Below are 18,583 nucleotides of genomic sequence, written 5' to 3'. Positions count from 1 at the left end.
ATGGTCATGGAGGCACTATTTAAACAGTGACTTGCAAAGAGCCACCTCTCTAGCAGGGCTTAACTTAGAAAAAGGTCTTAATTATTCAACCACTAAACAAAGTTCCTTTATTAATAAGTAAGAGATGCTTTCCTAAGAGAACTAAAGATTTAAAATGTTACGCTAAATGCAAACTCCTCTATTTCAAATGGATATTTTTGGAGTGTAGGGTACATTTGTCCACAAATTTTCACTTCTGGTTTCTCATTCTGAGTTATGCAAAAACGAACTCACAGAGACAAATTCAAATGTCTATTTTGAAAAGTATTTACTTAGTTTGAATAAATTAATTGCAAATAAAAATTAGCTACAATATATAGCCTGAATAGAAATGACTAGAACAAATACAATAACAGGACTTGATTTCCTTGCATTAGTCACAAAGCATGTGACAATCTAGAAAACTTCAAAATCAATTATATTTCTTTGAAAAAGGGGTAACAGCAGTTACTGATACATCACAACTAGTAAACTTATAATACAAGTTTCCTGACATGCATTTCCTGAGTGAACCCAAATGATCATTTTTAAAAACAAGGAAATTTTGACAAGTTGAAGTGAAATAAAATAGTTCATGGCTTCTAAGCAACAGGTTTTGTTTTTTTGTTTTTTTAAACCAAAAGAAAATTCAGAACAGCATTGTAATAGGATAAATTAAAGCTATGCTACCACATATAAAAATCTGCTAGAGTCAAGTATTATACAACTTTTTGAACTAAAGGAAAACAAATCAAAAGATTAAAAAAATTCTGTCTAATCTAAAAGTGTATTGATTTTTACAAGTGTCACAAAGGGTTTCATGTAGTGCAACTGTCTATACTTTCCTTGTGGTGCATTAAAAAAAAGGATGGAGGGAAGGCGGGAGAAGAAACTTTTTCTTGCTTCTGAGAGCAAAAGATGTTACTGGAATTAGAGACTGAACAGACCATGCAAGTATGTCCCTCCACTCTGCTGTCACTGGTGCTCATCTGCCAACCAAACATTTCCTTGAGTCACGCTATGGCAACTCTCCTTAGGATTACAGCCCATAGTTAAGGCTGGTCTGCTAGGTTAAAAAAAGGGGACACTACTGTCACTCAACCCTTTATATCTCTCTGGATTTCTTAAAGCCTTGATAAGGCCAAATACAGAGTAGTTAATTAATCAAGCATTTCTTTTTCTAAAAGTAAATCAAGTCATTCTCCTTTCTTGTTGATTTATGCTTTTTCTCATGGGAATGATTTTTTTCTAGAAACAGTGAACAGATGAACCACAGTCTACATCTGAAAAATAAACTTGCCAAATGTTGCTGATACTAAAAACAGATTAGTTAACATGGGAGAAAAATAGATAATCTAGATTAAATTGCATATTCAAAGGAGCATATAAAATGTTTCTTAGCATTAAGTTTTTGTTATAGTACTACACTCGAGAGAAAATTAAGGGAAAAAATCTTTCCTGATTATCTTCAATGTGGTTAAAAACAAACACCTCTTATACAATGGTAATTAATATGAATTTGGCTTTAAAAAGCATTCTAATTTAGCAAATTCCATATTTAGATGGGGTAGGGAGAGAGGCTCTCTTGTCCTTCTTCCTAACCTTGCAAATCCTTGAGCTACGTTTGCTAAACTACCACTCACACCAGGAGTGTGACACCATCATTACCATGCTACTCTATCAAGAACATTCTAAGACATTTTCTATAATAAAGATAAATAGAAAAGAAGTTAATATACATGTTGCTGTATTTTACAATGTTTGCAACAAACTGTAAACTAACATAGTTTGAACCAACAGTACCCTCAGTTATACAAAACAACTTTTCAACACTGAGGATGGGTGATTCAAAAACACTAAAATGAAGGCATCATCAAATTAGACTATGTCTTTTTCTCCTCAAAATATATTTTCAAAATTCAGTATTCAGAAGTCTGGTACTTTCGGAAATTCCTTTGCTCGAGTTTCCCAGATTTTAGCTCAGAAATTGCTACTATTTATTATAAAGGTTTAAAAAAATTCTTCATCTTAATGCAAATGACCAGAGCAGAGAAACTGTGACGTGGACAACAGGTTGGAAAATCAACTCACTTAGCTTATAAATTTATAATGTAGTCCTGGAGGACAACTGTTTATTAGTCTAGAGGTCCTTGGAAAATAAGTCTGATGTAGCCTTGTTCACCAGCCAACTGATGTGCACAGAAGGGACAGGCTGCATGAAAAGTATGAGTACCATGAGGAAGAGGGATCTGGGACCAATAGGCAGTCGTCTTTTCTGAACACACATGCCCACACGGGCTAAACGCATGGGTTGGAGGGCCGGCGTCCACATAAAATCCAGCTTCACATCCAAGCCACAGAGGGACATAGGGACCAACAGACCTACACATAGGACATTCACGATCTTTTCCATCACGTTCTTCTTTGTTTCCCCAGTTATGATAGCCATGCACATGGCCACAGTTTAGGTATACCCAGGGTTGTTTTTCATCGACAACATCTTTCCTCTTCATACTAGGAAATGCTAGTGTGTTGAACCCTACAGGGCACTGAGGTCGTGCTGCATTGATTTCCTGTCTTAAAGCTTCTAAATGCTTTACTGTAGGAGTGTGGGAAAGGCCTTCTGCAGTACGCCACAGCAACGTTGCACCACAGAGGTCAATTAATGAGCCATCTTGCAACTGATTGGTTTCAATTTCCACCTAGGGGAAACAAGAAACAAAAAATACATTCATCACTGTCTTGAATTTTTACATAAGAGTTATGTTTTTACATGCTCCTTACTGAAGAATTGAGGTTTCCTATTATTGTTACTAAATATGTAAGAAACTCCAATGATAGTCATGAAAAACATAAGTTTGAAAATCAAGGATAAAATATTGAGGAGTAACATATTTCTTTTCAGCCTTAAAGACAATTTATGATTAAAACATCTGGTTAGTCAGTAAGTCTAATATTTCCAATAAATATCATGGTCAAAGATATACAGATATAAGTAGAAAACAGAGTTCTGTTTAATTTAGGAAAGCTTAGGTTTTAAAATATATTAACATAATACGAAAAAATAAATTTTTAGTGTCTGAATAGAAAGATTAAGATATTATCCTCTCGTATAGTATTTAGTAGTCAGTGTTTGATAGTCAGACTTAGTACTCTGTGTCAGCAAGAGATTTAATTAAGAGTTTTGGGTAATATGTAACGCATGTAGTCCAAATCACCCTATGTGTTTATTGTAGCTAAATAAGAAGCTACACCTCAGTACTTACCATTTTTCCTCTCTGCTGAGCTGATCTGGTTTCACGCAGGCTGAATACATTTCCACACACTGATATTTCTCTCCATATTCCAGGCTTGGAGTCTTCTGTGAACCCATTGCGTGGATGCATAACAAGAACACCGTTAGTAGTCAAGCCGTCCATCTGCCCATCTGATGTCTTCCATTTGGCAGCCTTCTCCTAGTAGGAATAAGAATAGTGAGCTTCCATTTATTTGTAATTTGGAAATAGAAGTGGTTATAAAATAATGCATCACTTAGGAAAAAAGCTTTTTACCCCAAGAAAGATGTTTTTTGATGAGTCAAATCCTGCAGCATAAATCCGTGCTGTAAAGGGAGGATTCCGTTCACATATGATTCTACAGGCAAATCTTGATATAGTGCTTTGCACTGACTGTGTATCAGAATTACTTTGACTTCCAGGAACTGTGTCCGTTACCACAAAATCAATGGGACTTTCAGTTGACCGACCAATCTAAGGGAAAAAGAAATATCTATAAACCCATTCAAAGGAACACAGTGGAGAATCCATTCAAGCAAGGCACAATAAGGTGAAATCATTAAGCCTCTGAAATTTCTAAAGCTCAAACTTAACCATATTTAACTCTGGGGCATCTATACCCTTGAAAACTAATCTGTCAGACTTGCTCTGATGTAGTAATCACTAAGAGCATAGAATTAAGTGGGAATTTACAACCGAGAATATATGAAACCTTTAGGGAATGAAGAGCGTAGGATGGCTGAGATTTCTAGATGGCTGCAGATTTTATTTTTAACCCCTTTGGATGGAAGTATGTCTACCATGTATTACTACTACCTTCTTTCACAGAATGTAGTGAACATGTAAGTAAATCTTTTATGATGACTCCAGGGCATTATACTATGGACACCATTTACATTAAACTGAAATGCAGTGATGTCTTCAGATGCTATAAAGTGTACAAGAACACTGATCCTTACATTAAGGGCTTACACAGTCTTGCTTTGAGGTCTCATGTATACTTCACAGATTTTCTTGTCTCTTTTCTGTCAGGTTGTCAGCTATCATTTCTGGCTGCTGGGCATACTTGTCTCTAGCAGCATACCCTTCCTCTAACCAGCTACTCTTATTCTGCTATGGGTTGAGAAATCAAATAACCAAACTTCAAAGAATAGTATTTCACAAGGGTCTTGGTGAGAGCCTAAGGGATTCTCCAGGGAGCAGAGAAAAGGAATTTCAGTGCATGCATGGCCTATGTGGCATTTATTTTATATGCCTAGATGTACTTTTTATTTTTTTCCTAGTTCTTGGCCATATTTCAGAGTGAAGCTTCCCATATAAGAGTTCTGGTGGGTGAGGTGTCAGTGAATTAAAAACATCTTCAAAGGTGCTAGCTAGTAAATAAATTTCATTTTGAAAGATGAAAGTTGAAAAGAAAAAAGGAAATCAGTGGAATAGATGACAGAACTGACAAGTGTCACAGGGTTTTAAACATTTAAAATGATCAGTTTATTAACGTATTTGTTATAAAGTAATATCATAAAATTGAACAATGTGGGTACTGACAAAAAATAGTGACTCTCTACAAAGATGATGACTTAACAGTCATTCTTTGCATGGCTGAGCCTCAAAAACTCCTCCTATCGGCACACTTTCAGATAAAATTCTTTAGTGTTTTGTCCTATCATCAAGTCTAAAGTCTTTATTTAGTTTGGATAGTTTTAGGGGGAAATTGGTTGGTTAACAAGTTTAAGACTGGATGTCCCTTTTCCTTATTTTTGAGATAATGATATCCAAAGAAAATGTTCTCAGACCTTTGAAACTAAAAATATTTCCAAAAATAAAAGGCTCTTTTGGAGCCAAAAGGTGTAGGCCAGGGGTTGGATTGAGGATTGATAGTCAGAGTCAAGGTATTCAGAAGCGGCACTTATTTGGGAAGAGAGATTGTTCCAGAAGAATTAATATTTGATCTGGGCCTTAGAGGAGAAGAGTGAAGATGTCAAAGCAATACTGGTAATGACAGGTAAGGAAGAAATCTTACTATCTATAAAGAGGAAAAATCTACATGATTGTGATCAGATGTGCGTCACTAGGATATAAAACTGTTAGGATAAACTTTAGTAATTCCTCCTCTTTCTAATTGCTACTATTAAGCTTTAAAATACAGATCTTATCATGTCATTCTCTCCCAGCCCCATTAAAAACCTCAATGGTTCCTTAGAACCTATCTAAACTTAGTTTCTTATTTCTGATAATAACTAGAAACTGATTTCACAATTTGCCTCCCACCTACCAATCCAACCTAAATTCATGTTATTTCTGTTCACCCAAAAAGTATTTTCTGGTGACAAGTAGCTTATTCATCAATCTTCTACCACACTGTGTACTTCTCTGCCATCTCTATTGTCAGAAGGCCTTTCTACTGGTTGGACTGGCAAAATTCTACTCAACTTGATAAAGAAAGGATCAGCTAACAAGGCACTACTATAAAGTCTTTTCCTCACCCTTCTTCAACCCATTCAGTAGCCTGCACTTCACATTTAGACCACAAGTGTAGCACCTATGCATGTAATCAACTTGTAATGTCTCCTTTATTTACTTCATAGTGTCCAGCAATGCATACATTAAGAGTTTGAAGATCTGATGGCGCGAGTAAGAAATGTTCTTGTTCAGTTTAGAACGTAGGCAATCTTATGATGCTTATAAAACCAGTTCCTCAAAGACTGGCTAATATATTGGAGTAGTTTCTGATGTATCTCAGGTTTTTTAAATGTATAAATGTTTGGATTTTCCGTAGGTATAATGCTTGTAGACAGGGTATAGTCAGTTTACCATATTGGGAAATACTCTCTATTCCCTATGAAAAGGAGAAAACCAAAAGTGTTACAACTTTTTAAGGACCTTCATAAAGTCATGAAGACACTGTTCCATAATTCACAATGCCTGGTTTAATACCAATTTTGCTCCCAACTAATTTTGCAATCTTTAACTCACAAGATTTCAGTAAGTTTATCAATAAAAGATAAGGGATAAACAAATAAATACAAGGTACCTTCTGCAACTAAAATTCCAGTCTATAATCACATATCTAGGTAGCAACCTGATTTTTAAAAAAGCTAACTAATCACATTCATTTTAACTGGTTGTCAGTAAAATAAAATGTGGAAAATCATCTTAAAGCTTGTGTTAGGTTCTAATTAAAATCTAAAACTTCATCTTCTTTAAGGATGTTATTTACTTTTATTTTTTTGGTAAAAACAAAGGAAGAGATAAACAAACATCTATACTCTAATATTAACTATATAGACACTATTCTAAAAAACTTGGTATAGTCAAGTTTCCCGTAATGATGAAGATACGTTCTAAGAAATGTGTCCTTAGGCGATTTCATCATTGTGCGAACATCATAAGAGTGTACCTACAGAAACCTAGATGATATAGCCTACTACACACCTAGGCTATGTGGTACTAATCTTATGGGACCACTGTCACTCATGCGGTCCATCATTGACCAAAAGAGTGTTATGTGGTGGATGACTGTATTCCATTAAAAGGGCTGGGAGAAAGCAGATGACTTCAAAGTTTTTTTGTTTTGTTTTTTAGGAAGATTAGCCCTGAACTAACATCCGCCACTAATCCTCCTCTTTTGCTGAGGAAGACTGGCCCTGAGCTAACATCCCTGCCCATCCTCCTCCACTTTATATGTGGGACGCCTACCACAGCATGGCGTGCCAAGTGGTGCATATGTCCACATCTGGGATCTGAACTGGCGAACCCCAGGCCGCTGAAATGGAATGTGCGAACTTAACAGATGCACCACCAGGCCGGCCCCTCAAAGAAATATTTTGACATTGGTTATTACTAAAGACATCTCTAGGCCTTTTCACATTCATTTAATCTTGTAAATAAAGAAAACGGAAAAGTAATTTGGATAAGTGTAACAGCAACATTATCAGGTACTTTATGTCCTATTTAAGTTTATTTAAAAAAAATCCCAGGGCTTTACTAAACCCAATTATTAAGGGAAAAGATACCATGAATTTTGCTTACATCTTTGGGTTTGGTTGTTCTATCATCTATCAATTTATAAAAATATCAGCAATGGATTAGTACAAAGAATGAGAGAAAAAAAATGTTGTACTGCACCAATAGCTTTGACCAAATAAATATGTGCCGAGAAACAAGTTTGATTTCACATATGTGATGTGAACAGTTAGAAACTGCCTGTACTTTTTGTTGCCTAAGAAGGAAGGTGGGAAGCAGTTGCAAAAAAAAGTCATAAATGTATGCAGAATATTTCTTGGTTCCTTTTTGGGATAATAATAGCTAACAGAGCTATTATCATAGCTACTATTATTAATAGCTAAGTGTTTACCAGCTACCTGGCACAGCTCTGAGCACTTTACATGTCCTAACACAGTTAAGCTTCCTAACAGTCATTTGAGGGAAGTTCTGTTATCTGCACTTCACAGGAGGAAACTCAGGCATAGAGTGGCTAAGTGATGTTTATCAGGAATTCTGATTTCAGAGCCCATCTCTTAACCATGCTATGCTGACTTCTAAATACGGGGTTTAGAAATCAACATATATTTTAATGAAATACATTATTAAAATATGATGACAGCAAAAGTTACTGACAGGTTTTTAATTTTTGTGTTTTTTAAGAAAAAAAATTCAGATGTTATAATACCTGAAACATATCAGTGTTGCTGTCATAAGTATATTCAACCACCACTGTCTGGGCCCGAGATAAGGTATATGATATGCTATGCTGGTCCTTGTTGCTTATTGCCTAAGAAAGAAAAGATTAATAGCAAAAATTAGCTGGCAGGTCAATCAAATCAGATAATCTTTTCACTAAAAAAAGAGAAAGGTAATCTATTTATCACATACATGACATATTTTCCCCTTGAAATTTAGGGTAAAGATTAATAACTCTTGCATAACCTCAGCTGTGACAGTAGTTTCTTAGGTTCACTGGGTGTAGAAAAATACTTTGAAGCAGTTATAGAGTTAAGAACATAATTTCATAGTATAAAAACAGTATAAAATCTGGATCTCTCTTGTAAGTATTTTAAATTATAAAGTAATCAAAACTAAATCACATCCAGAAAGTGAAAACAGTCCTCAGTACTGCTTTGATCAGGAAAAAATATAAAAAGCTGCAGGATAAGAGGAATCTTACTTTTAAAGTAACTCAAAGAGTTATACTTAACCAATAAGCAGAGTTTACTGTTTTCCTAACCATTGTGTGAGTCTATAGATGACAAATATTTGCCACATGCTGGGCTAGATACATACAAATTCATAGAGTGATTAAACATTACCAAAGGAAGTGAATAGAATGCTTATGACTGTACTTCTGACCTATCCCAAACTAAAAATATTGCTAAAAAGAACTTTTCAGTTTTGTTTTCAGGCGTTTTCTATGTACATGAGTTGAAGATAACATCAGAGGGGGGAAAACCTACACAAAGGAAGTGGAAACAGGTTGCGTAAAAGGAAAACAGATACAAAGACACAAAAGAATGATTATACACAGTAAAGAGGCTAAATGAAAAAAAGTTTCTTAATTAGAACTTTGGCATATAAAATTTTACTTGCTTTCAATTTGTAGGTAATCTGTTATAGATAAAAGTTTTAAAACAACAGCTTTAAGATTGTGAAAATTTCAAATATACAAAGAGAATAAACACATACCTGGGTGCTAACTACCTGGCTTTATGAAAGCTTAAAAATGCCATTTTTGCTTCTCATTTTTAATAAGAATCTAAACTCTACAGATACAATCAAGGCTGCTCACATATCCCTCCCTAACCCCCTTTCTTCACAGAGGTAAACAACCTCAAGAACGCAGTCTAGATCATTCCCATGCATGGTAACATTTTTTTTACTACACATTCATGTATTCATAAACATTATATAATTGTTTTATAGGCTTTATAACCTACAATTACTTTAATTCAGTATTAAGCAACTGATTTTTCAATTAAATAATTGCTCAGTATTTTGGAAGTTAATTCTTAGTGGCTAAAGAGATTTAAAAACACAGTTTTTTGTGTACTGTGAGACTGTAATCCTTGGTTTTTTTTTTTACTGTTAAACCTACTCTTAGATTGAGAATAAGAACTATGTCAAGTTCCCACTGGACTGGAAGGCAGGGATTAACCACTCATCCCAAATGACCGCCAGACTAAACAATGAGCTTTCTTCATGACCTCACTACTACATTCCTCCAAAATTGAAAGAGGAAAGAATCAATCTTTGATCCCTAAGATTCCTGTTGCCTAGTAAAGATGAAAAGGAGCTAACAATAAAAACACCAGAAGTATGACGGTAAAAATGCGAGCCACAGAGAGGATATTATAGAGGTAGAGATTAGAGATATTTTCTCTATGACAGTGGTTCTCAACCAGAGGTTGTATTAGCTGTGTAAGGGGCATTTGGAAACATATGGTGCATTTTTTTGGCTGTCACAGTGATTTGAGGGTTTAAATGGCATTTAGTGGGTAGGGATCAAGAATATTCAATGTCCTGCAATATATGGGACCGTCCTGCACAAAGAAGAGTTGGCACATCCAAAATGTCAAGAGCACTCCTGTGGAGAGATACTGGAAAGAAGCTCCTCAGATTGGATCCATAAGCTGTTCACTTCCACCACCTGCTTAGCATATCCTTTCTCTGCAAAGCAGTAAAAAGAAAACACCTAAAAGAAACTGTCCCTTTTCTACATTCACTGGCTTCCAAATAGTAATAGAGGAGGCCTAGTCAAGGCATAAGGACTCTGTTTTAGACACCACACTGGATATAAAACAAAGCCAAAAATCCAATTAACTTCAGGGACTGGAGCTATGACCTAAAACAAGGCATCAGATGCTAATTTCTCTGTCTCTCATTTATTCAACTTACAAAGATATACCTCATATGGTACAGTATTAATGCACATCCTGGGGCTGCTTAGCTAAAAACACAGGTACTTCCAGAAGTCAAGGAACTCTAAGTTTTATTCACCCATTACACATCAAATTCAGTCTGTGTTATAAAATTTGAAGTAGAGAGATTCATAAGAAATGTAAAGATCTGAAATTCCCCCTAATTGTCTATCACTCTGGGAAAAGCCCAAGTGTGCTGAAACGGTGGCCCGGCTTCTGGAGATTTTGGTACAGAAAGAAAAAGGGGCTTTAGAAGCATTAAACAGACCAGGAGATCGAGAAGTTATATTGTAGATACAACTGGATATTTGCTTTCATAGCTTTGATTAATAATTATTTAGGTCTACTTCATTCAAGCTATGCTAAATGCTGAGTCTTAACAAAAAATAAAAACAAGAGCATCCATAGAATCTTTGATAAAGACCCTTAGTTAAAAAAATGACCTCATCCAAACATGCTTCTAGCAGCGGAATACCCTTATTAGATAAAACTGCATCCCTTGCCCAGCCAGGCGAGGCCCCCCAGGTAACAGGGAGAACTCCCTACTTCTCAGGGTAGACAGCCACACAACTCTTAATACCAGGTAAAGTCCTTTTTTAATAAGAAAAGGGAATGTCTCCTAATTTTCACCCATTGATCCTGGTTTGTCAAAAACAAATGTCCAATACCCTTCTCTATGGCAGCCCTTCGAACATCGTGTCTCCGAAGTGTCTTCTCCCATCCAAACAAAAGGAAACTTCTGGTAGAGAATGTGAAGAGAATGCTAGAGAATATAAACAACATGTAAAGGGTTTCAATTTCTCCAAGTTTATTGATTTAGTTTAGGGTTTTTTTTTTACCTTTGCAGCCTGAGGAGTACAAGCAATATGCACAGTGCTGGGCTTCACCCCATTTGCCTTGGGTCTTTTAAATAGAGCAAACCTACTTTTCCTCCTTCCTCTATCGCCATTTGGGAGAGACCCATTATACCTGATGGGGAAAAAAAATGCAGGTGATCTCTTGTAAGAACCAGACAATTCTAGAAACAAATGCTTTACTTTGCCTTATAGGATCAATCCCCAACTAATGATCTATGAGCACATTATAAGTATCTCAAATTCCTTTGAGTAATCGCTGATCCCCAGACCAGCTGCCTGAGTGTGAAACAAAATGAGATTCTTTCGGGCTACATTCCAAGTCACAGAAAAGTACCTTTTGGATTATACACAGCTGTGAGTTATCTATATTTTTCTTCCCTCTTTTATTCAAGATAATCAAGAGCTGATTAACAGCATATCTGACTCCATATGACTCATTCTTTTTTAAAGGTGAATGTTTGCATGTGCTAATACAACCTTTAAAAGTACAGTATGAATTATTTAAAATTGAACCTCCTTTAATTGTGAACCAAACAGTTTAAACAGCTGAACTTTCAAAATAAGAATTTTTTAGACTTGTTAAGTCTCAACAATTTGAATGTACACATACGCATTCACATCATGTTGGCAAAACCTGTCTGACTGAGATGCCTGCTAAGTAGTAGTTAAAAGTAGTTTTGGTGTTGACATCTTATGACCATTTCTCCATGACCACATATAGATATGTCCTGAAGGTAAGCAAGTAAGCAAGGACTGATCTAATAGGAAAAAAGTTCAAAACAAAACCTTTGAACGTTTACTATGTACTAGGCACTACTGGGTTCTATCCCATACATTACCTCACTGAATCTATCCTCATAAGAACCCTTTGAGGTTGGCATCACTTTCCACTTTTACAGGTTAGGAATTAAGTTATTCTGCAGAGGAATTTAAGTTATTTTCTGAAGGTCACACAAGTGACACTGGCAAAGCTAGAATTTGAATCCAGGTGTTTATCACGCTTTTTTGCATTTTTTACTGCTTCATTATGGCATGAGCAGTAGTTTAACAATAATCTCTCCTCATTCATGCCCCCCCCCTGCACCCTGGAAAAAACCTTTGGTTTGATGGTTTCTCATGTATAGTTGGCCAATCTAGGGGAAATGAAGCAGGAAATAGTGACAATTTTTAGGCTGGAGGTGAATGTGATGGTAAAATGGCCTACATTGGTGGCTGACAAGGAAGAGAAGGGAGTTTACTCAAAGACTACCATATATGGAAATTATACTGATCCTTTATGGAAAATAAAACACTCTGATTTCTATTGGAGAATGCCCTTGCTAATCTTGCTAGGCTTGCTGAAAGTTCAGAGTAGCGCCCCTTAGCTATCACATTGATTTTGCTATTCTAGGCTGTGTGTTGCCATCAGTCTCATGGTGGGTTTCTCACTGCCCCTCACTACTGTCCACTGGGTTGCGTGACTAGTTCCTCTTCCGGAGATATGCTCTCTATTCCCACAGTGTGTTTCTGTACCTCAAAGCTCTTCTGTAAGCAGCAACAGCACGAAACTGACAACCTTATCCAGCTTTACTCCTCCTTCTGGAGGACTGGGAAGAAGCATTATTTGCATTTTAAGACACCAAGCCCCAGATACAGAGACAGCTGCAATTGCTAAGGATTAACTGAGAAACTGCTGGGCTAAGGGAGGCAACTGAAACCATACACTAAACTTTAAATTCTAGTTGTCAAACGACTCAAATTTCTTGCTAGAAGAATTTAACTTGGAACAGTTTTTTGGTAGTTAAAAGCTGTTTGTCATTAATATATTAAAATCTATGTGATTTGAAGTTGTAATAGGGTAGTTACTATATTAAGTCTATGATCTTTTAAATTCTGTTTTTGAAAGAAAAATTTTAAGTCTCAAAGAGTCTAGATGATCTTGTCTAATTGTCATTTTACAGAGGAGGAAACTAAGGCCCAGAGTGGTTAAGTGACGTTCCCAAGGTCACACAGCTAGCAGAGCTGGAATAAGCACTGGAATCCAGGATTCCTGACTTCCAGCCAAGCTCAATAACTCCATATTATCTTCACAATTTCTCTTACTCTCTCATCTGAAATAACGGATACATTCTCACTTAAACAAGAACTTATCCCAACCTGATTCTAAAACATATGTTAATGTTTAGAGCTGCTTTTTAGGCAGAAGAAGGGAAACAGTAGGGGGGAAGTAAATTCTACAATTTCTAGTTTCTGAGATCTCTAGTTAGACTAATACTGTGCTTCTGTTTTGACAGTTATGGCAAGTTTAGATTAAAGAACAGATGATTCCATTATTTCAATTGATTTAGACTGTGTCTGTGTGAGCTGTATGGATGAGATGACTTTTGAAGCAAACAAGTAGTGAGGTCCTGGGCTTCAGAGTCATCATATTGTTACGCCTATACAACTCCTTTCATCAAGGACCACAGCACAAAGCAACTATACTTCAGAGGGGCAAAGGAACAAACAAATCCTAACCTACATGAAATGACCTAAAGGGGGAGTCAGCTGAGGCAAATTTTTCTAAAAGATAGGAGAGGGAAGACAAATGATGTGATTATGTGACTGTAGACAAATACATTTTTCATTTCATCCTGAAGAAGCTTTGTCCTTTCAGGGGGTGAGGGCGAGGCAAAGCTTGTGCAGTATTTCAGCACTTATAAGAGATGGCATAAAAATGAGAATTCAAAGAGTTTCCTGATTTAGTAATATTACCCTGTAGCTGTAAATCCTTTTTGGAAATAGGTAGGATATAAATTCTAAAAAAAAGTACTTTTAACCTAGATGTCAGAGTTACTCTATCTGATTAAGTTTTATGTGTCATCAGAGGGAGAAACCTTACCCTAAGACAATGAGTTCACCATATTTTACGGGTGCCTTGGATGGATGATTTTCTTGATCAGGAGAAAACATGAGCTTGGCTGTCTTTCTCAAATCTTTGTTCACTGGTCAGGAGCCTTGGGACACCTTTTGCATTATTTCCTAGAGGGGAAAAGTTTTCATTAATAATGTGAACAAAAAAATTTCAGTTTAAATAAAGATGTTATTTTCCAGTAATCCTCGTGAGTACAATATTATGCAAAATATCACATACTATAGAAAGTATTAACATTTTCCCAAATAATGTTATATATTTGATACAACTGTTTAAACAGATTAAAAATGTAAATGTAGGGACTTCCACTTCCAGGAAGATGGAGTAGATGTATTTTCCCCTATTATTTCCACTAAGTACAACTAAAAACTGTGGCCATTATATATAAAACACAAGAATTCTGAAAAGTAGAGATAAGCCAGACCAGCTAGGGACCTCAGGGCCTAATTTCTGCCTAAGATATCCCAGATTTGGAGCTGAAGAATCCAGCAACTTGGAAATGCCAACTGGCAGAGACCAAAAGAAACCCCAACAAAAGCTTGCTCTCTCTAGTCAAAGGAACAAGAAAGGGCAGCCTTAGCAGGACAGCAAGCTTTTGACAATAACTGCTCTACTGCAGCCAAACACCACAGGAAACACTGTGGCCCCACCACCACCCACACCAGCAAGAGCCAAGTTGGGAGCCTAGACTTACTTCTACTTCATGTGGGCATAATGAGGAGGCCAACCCCTCAACCACAGTAGTGTCATGGCCTTCTACCCTGCTGGCTGATAACATGCCCACCACACCTCTATTCTAGTGGTATCAGTGGAGACCACACGGGGAGCTTTGACTTTCACCTTCACCCGGCAGTAATAAGGATCTCCTTTCCTCGGGTGTCAATGGAGGCTGAGTAGGAAATCTGGGCTTCTGTGTCTCCCTGGCAGTAACAAGAAGGCACCCCCTTTTCCTGTGCCAAAGCAGTGTCAGCAAAACCACTGGGAACATAAGGTTTAGATAATATCCAGAGTCTCAGAACAGGTTTCGATAGAAAACCATTCATCATATCAAGAACTAGAAAGATTTAAAACAATGCAAAAAAGATAATCAACAGATGCCAAAACTGAGATGACAGAGATGAGAGAATTACCTGACAAAGATTTTAAACGAGCCATGATAAAAATGCTTCAATTACAAACATGTTTGGGACAAAAAAAAAAATTTTGGCAAAGAAATAGAAGGTATAAAAAGCTCACTGGATGGGCATGACAACAGAATGGAAGGAACATAGTAAAGAATCAGTGAACTGGAAGATAGAAATTACCCAATCTGAACAACAGAGAGAAAATGGGATTAAAACAACAACAACAACAACAACAAAAAAACAGAGCCTCATGGCCTGGACCTGGTAGACTACAGCAAAACAGCTAATATTTGTATCACTAGAACTGAGAAAGAGAGGAGAGAGGAGAGCTGAAAAATTACTCGAAGAAATAGTGGCTGACAACTTACCAAATTTAGAAAGAGAAACAAAACCACAGATCCGAGAACCTTAACAAATTCCACACAGGATAAACCTGAAGAAACCCATCCCAGATACACTATAATTAAATTTCTGAAAGCTAAAGGCCAAGAAAATATCTTGAAAGCAGTCAGAGAGAATGTACACCTTACCTATGAGGGGAAAAGCAATTAGAATGACAGTGGATTTCTCACTAGAAACTATGGAAGCCAGAAGAAAGTGGCATATTTTTTTCAGGTGCTGAAAGAAAAGAACTGTCAACCTAGAATCCTATAACCAGCAAAAATGGAGGGGAAATCAAGACATTCTCAGATGAAGGAAAATTAAGAAAAGTTGTCACCAACAGATCTACCCTAATAGAATGGCTAGAGGAAATTCTCTAAGCAGAAAAGAAATGATGAAAGAAGAGAACCTTGAAACATCAGAAAAGAAGAAAGAAGATGGTAAGTCAAAATACGGGTAAATACAATAAGCTTTCCTTTTCTTGAATTTTATACATTATGTCTGAATGTCAAAGTGAAAATTATAACACTGTCTGACGTTGTTCCAAACGTATGTAAAGGAAATATTTAAGACAATTATATACTGCACTCCTGGGCATTTATTCTAGAGAAATGAAGTCTTACGGTCATACAAAACCTGTACACAAAATGGTTATACAGAAGTTTTATTTGTAACAGCCCCAAACTGGAAACATCCATACTGTGCAAGAGCACTGTATGCGTGAAAGAGCACTGTATGTGTGCAAGAGCACTGTGCAAGAAGGAAAAAAGCTGCTGGTACATGAAACAACAGGGATAAATCTCCAGAGAATTATGCTGCACAGAAAAAGCTAACCTCAAAAGGTTACATAAATGATTCCATTTATATAACATTCTCAAAACGACAAAATTATAGAAATGGAAAACAGATTAGTGGTTGCCAGGGGTTAAGGAGCGGGTAGGAGTAGGAGGGAAGTAGGTGTACGTAGAAAAGGACAACAGGAAGAACCCCTGTGGTGATGAAAATGTTCTGTATCTTTATCAACGTCAGTATTCTGGTCATGGCATTTTATGACACTATTGCAAGTTATTACCACTGGGGGAAACTGGGGAAAGGGTACACGGGGTCTCTCTCCGTATGATTTCTTACAACTGCATGGGAATCTACACTTATTTCAAAATAAAAAGTTTAACTAAAAAATATAAATTTGACACAAGTATAAAAATTGAAAGACTAACACTTCTGATAAGCCAGAAAATTACTACAATAAACAATCCCCACAATACTATCATGTCTATTCATCAGCAGTTTAATGGGACCCGGTCTTTCCTATATCTAGTCTCTCCCTGGTCTTCCTGTTAGACCTGTTACAAAGGTTTCACAACAAAACTCTTACGAGCTAACCCATAAAAGTCTCCTGGTTTTATACTTCCACCAAAAGGTTTCATAGGAAACTCCAGAACGAAAAATGCCTCCTTGTCTTTTCCTTCAGTAGAGTGAAATACAGCCTGTGTAGCAGCACGTCTGGAGAGAGAGGCAACACAGAATATTTGTAGCCCAATGAATAAAAATAAGGAAAAGGAGAAGGCCCCCACTTTGACCCTCTTTTCTCCCTTGTAACTGATGTACACATTCAGACCAGCAATTCAGACAGACGACACACTAAATTTCATTGTTGGTAAATTAAAAAAATGCTTACTAAATTATTTTAAAGAAATGACACATGCTTAAGAACTATTTTAAGAAAAACATTTCCTCCATTTGAATACACTATAAAATCCTCTCATCCTCCCAGATGAATTTGCTTTTGATAACCAGATTTTAATTAATTAAATTGTTCAAAGGTTACAGAAACCAATAATAGCTATCTCACAATAATTGAGAGGCATTAGGTTTGTGCAGAAATGTTTTACTTAAGTAAAATAAACTATACTGATCAAATCCCCCATTTAGAAAAAGAAACTGATGTGAAGGTAACTAAAACCTTCAATGTAAAAATTTAAGAGTTTTAAGAAAAATTAGCTCAAATTAACCAAGGAACAATTTTGGTTCCACATAACAAGATCTTCTGATCTACATTAAATCATACTGTAATTTAGGGACAGGTATCCATGGCCTCTCCTTTTCCCCCTAAAGAAGCATCCCATTTTAAAAAGAAACAATTAGAGGCGTTAACTATGCTTTTCCTTTTAGACAATTAAGGTACTGCCATTGAACATGAAAACACTGTTGTGACACATTTCTGACCAAGAATAGCAAGAATTAAAAACTTAGTAAGAAGAATTAATTAAATTTGAAATTTAAATCAAATTTTAATAATGTTTCTTTGCCTTGATTTGGATTCTTATTTAGAGTTACTTTCTATTTTTAGGAAGTGACGGTTTTCCATTTATAGTAGCAAAAAATTTCTTTTAAAAAACATTATTTAAAGAACCAAGTCAAATAGTATGAGTAAGTACATAGATATGGAAAAATCTGAAAGTGGTATGTGAATGCCCATATCTGGCTGACACTAGTACACAGCGTGGTTAGCAAGTATTAGTCTATGTTCTAGTTCCAGCTCTCTTTGAACAAAGCAATCTGTTTCCTCATCTCTAAAAATCAAGGAACTAAAGTAGAAGGAAGAGAATTTTGGAGCTGGAAAAAAACGTAAGAGACCATCTGGTCCTAACATAAGAATTTATAAGTAATGTGCATATAACACTCACTATACATTTAGTCCTATTGCCTCTATAGCAAAAGTGACAAATTTTAGCTTTGACAAGGAATGAGAGTTGGCATATACCCACTATTCTATACTTTCTAGAACCTTTGGCCAAATTAGCCAAGAAAAACAATATATTTCCAAATATACTTATTCTTACTCTACTTAGGTCCCTTAGAAGGCCTGATCTTGGGATGTTTCATCAGTGATATCAAAGGTACAATCACAGAAACACACTCAAACTTGGCTTCTATTTCTGTATTTAATAATCTAAAACCTATAATAAAATGCTTTAATAGTATTGGTTATTTATACATTGAGATGACCCAAAATAAACAGTTTTCTTAAATCTAAAACAGCATATAATCAATAGATATATAACTGGCATTCTTAAACAATGAATAAAATGTGCCACGACAGCTGCTGCTCCTGGAAGCTTTC

The 18,583-nt window shown here is 36.1% G+C and overlaps 1 protein-coding gene across 2 annotated transcripts in view; it reads right to left on the bottom strand.

Moving 5' to 3' along the window:
• Positions 1-290: 290 nt before the first annotated feature.
• The window catches only part of PELI1 (pellino E3 ubiquitin protein ligase 1), a 55,450-nt gene continuing 37,157 nt past the window's right edge, over positions 291-18,583 (bottom strand). For both annotated transcript variants that reach the window (XM_046661357.1, XM_046661358.1), the window contains exons 2-7: positions 13,922-14,061; positions 11,044-11,173; positions 7,963-8,064; positions 3,570-3,767; positions 3,285-3,473; positions 291-2,720 (exon numbers count right to left, since the gene is read on the bottom strand). In XM_046661357.1, the coding sequence (XP_046517313.1) occupies positions 2,154-2,720; positions 3,285-3,473; positions 3,570-3,767; positions 7,963-8,064; positions 11,044-11,173; positions 13,922-13,992 (1,257 nt within the window). In that variant the 5' untranslated portion in view covers positions 13,993-14,061 and the 3' untranslated portion in view covers positions 291-2,153. The remainder of the gene's footprint in view (positions 2,721-3,284; positions 3,474-3,569; positions 3,768-7,962; positions 8,065-11,043; positions 11,174-13,921; positions 14,062-18,583) is intronic.

Source organism: Equus quagga, chromosome 5, assembly GCF_021613505.1.
Source record: "Equus quagga isolate Etosha38 chromosome 5, UCLA_HA_Equagga_1.0, whole genome shotgun sequence".
Taxonomy (NCBI): domain Eukaryota; kingdom Metazoa; phylum Chordata; class Mammalia; order Perissodactyla; family Equidae; genus Equus; species Equus quagga.
The sequence above is the reverse complement of the archived record's forward strand: the minus strand, read 5'-3'. Positions and strand labels throughout refer to the sequence as shown.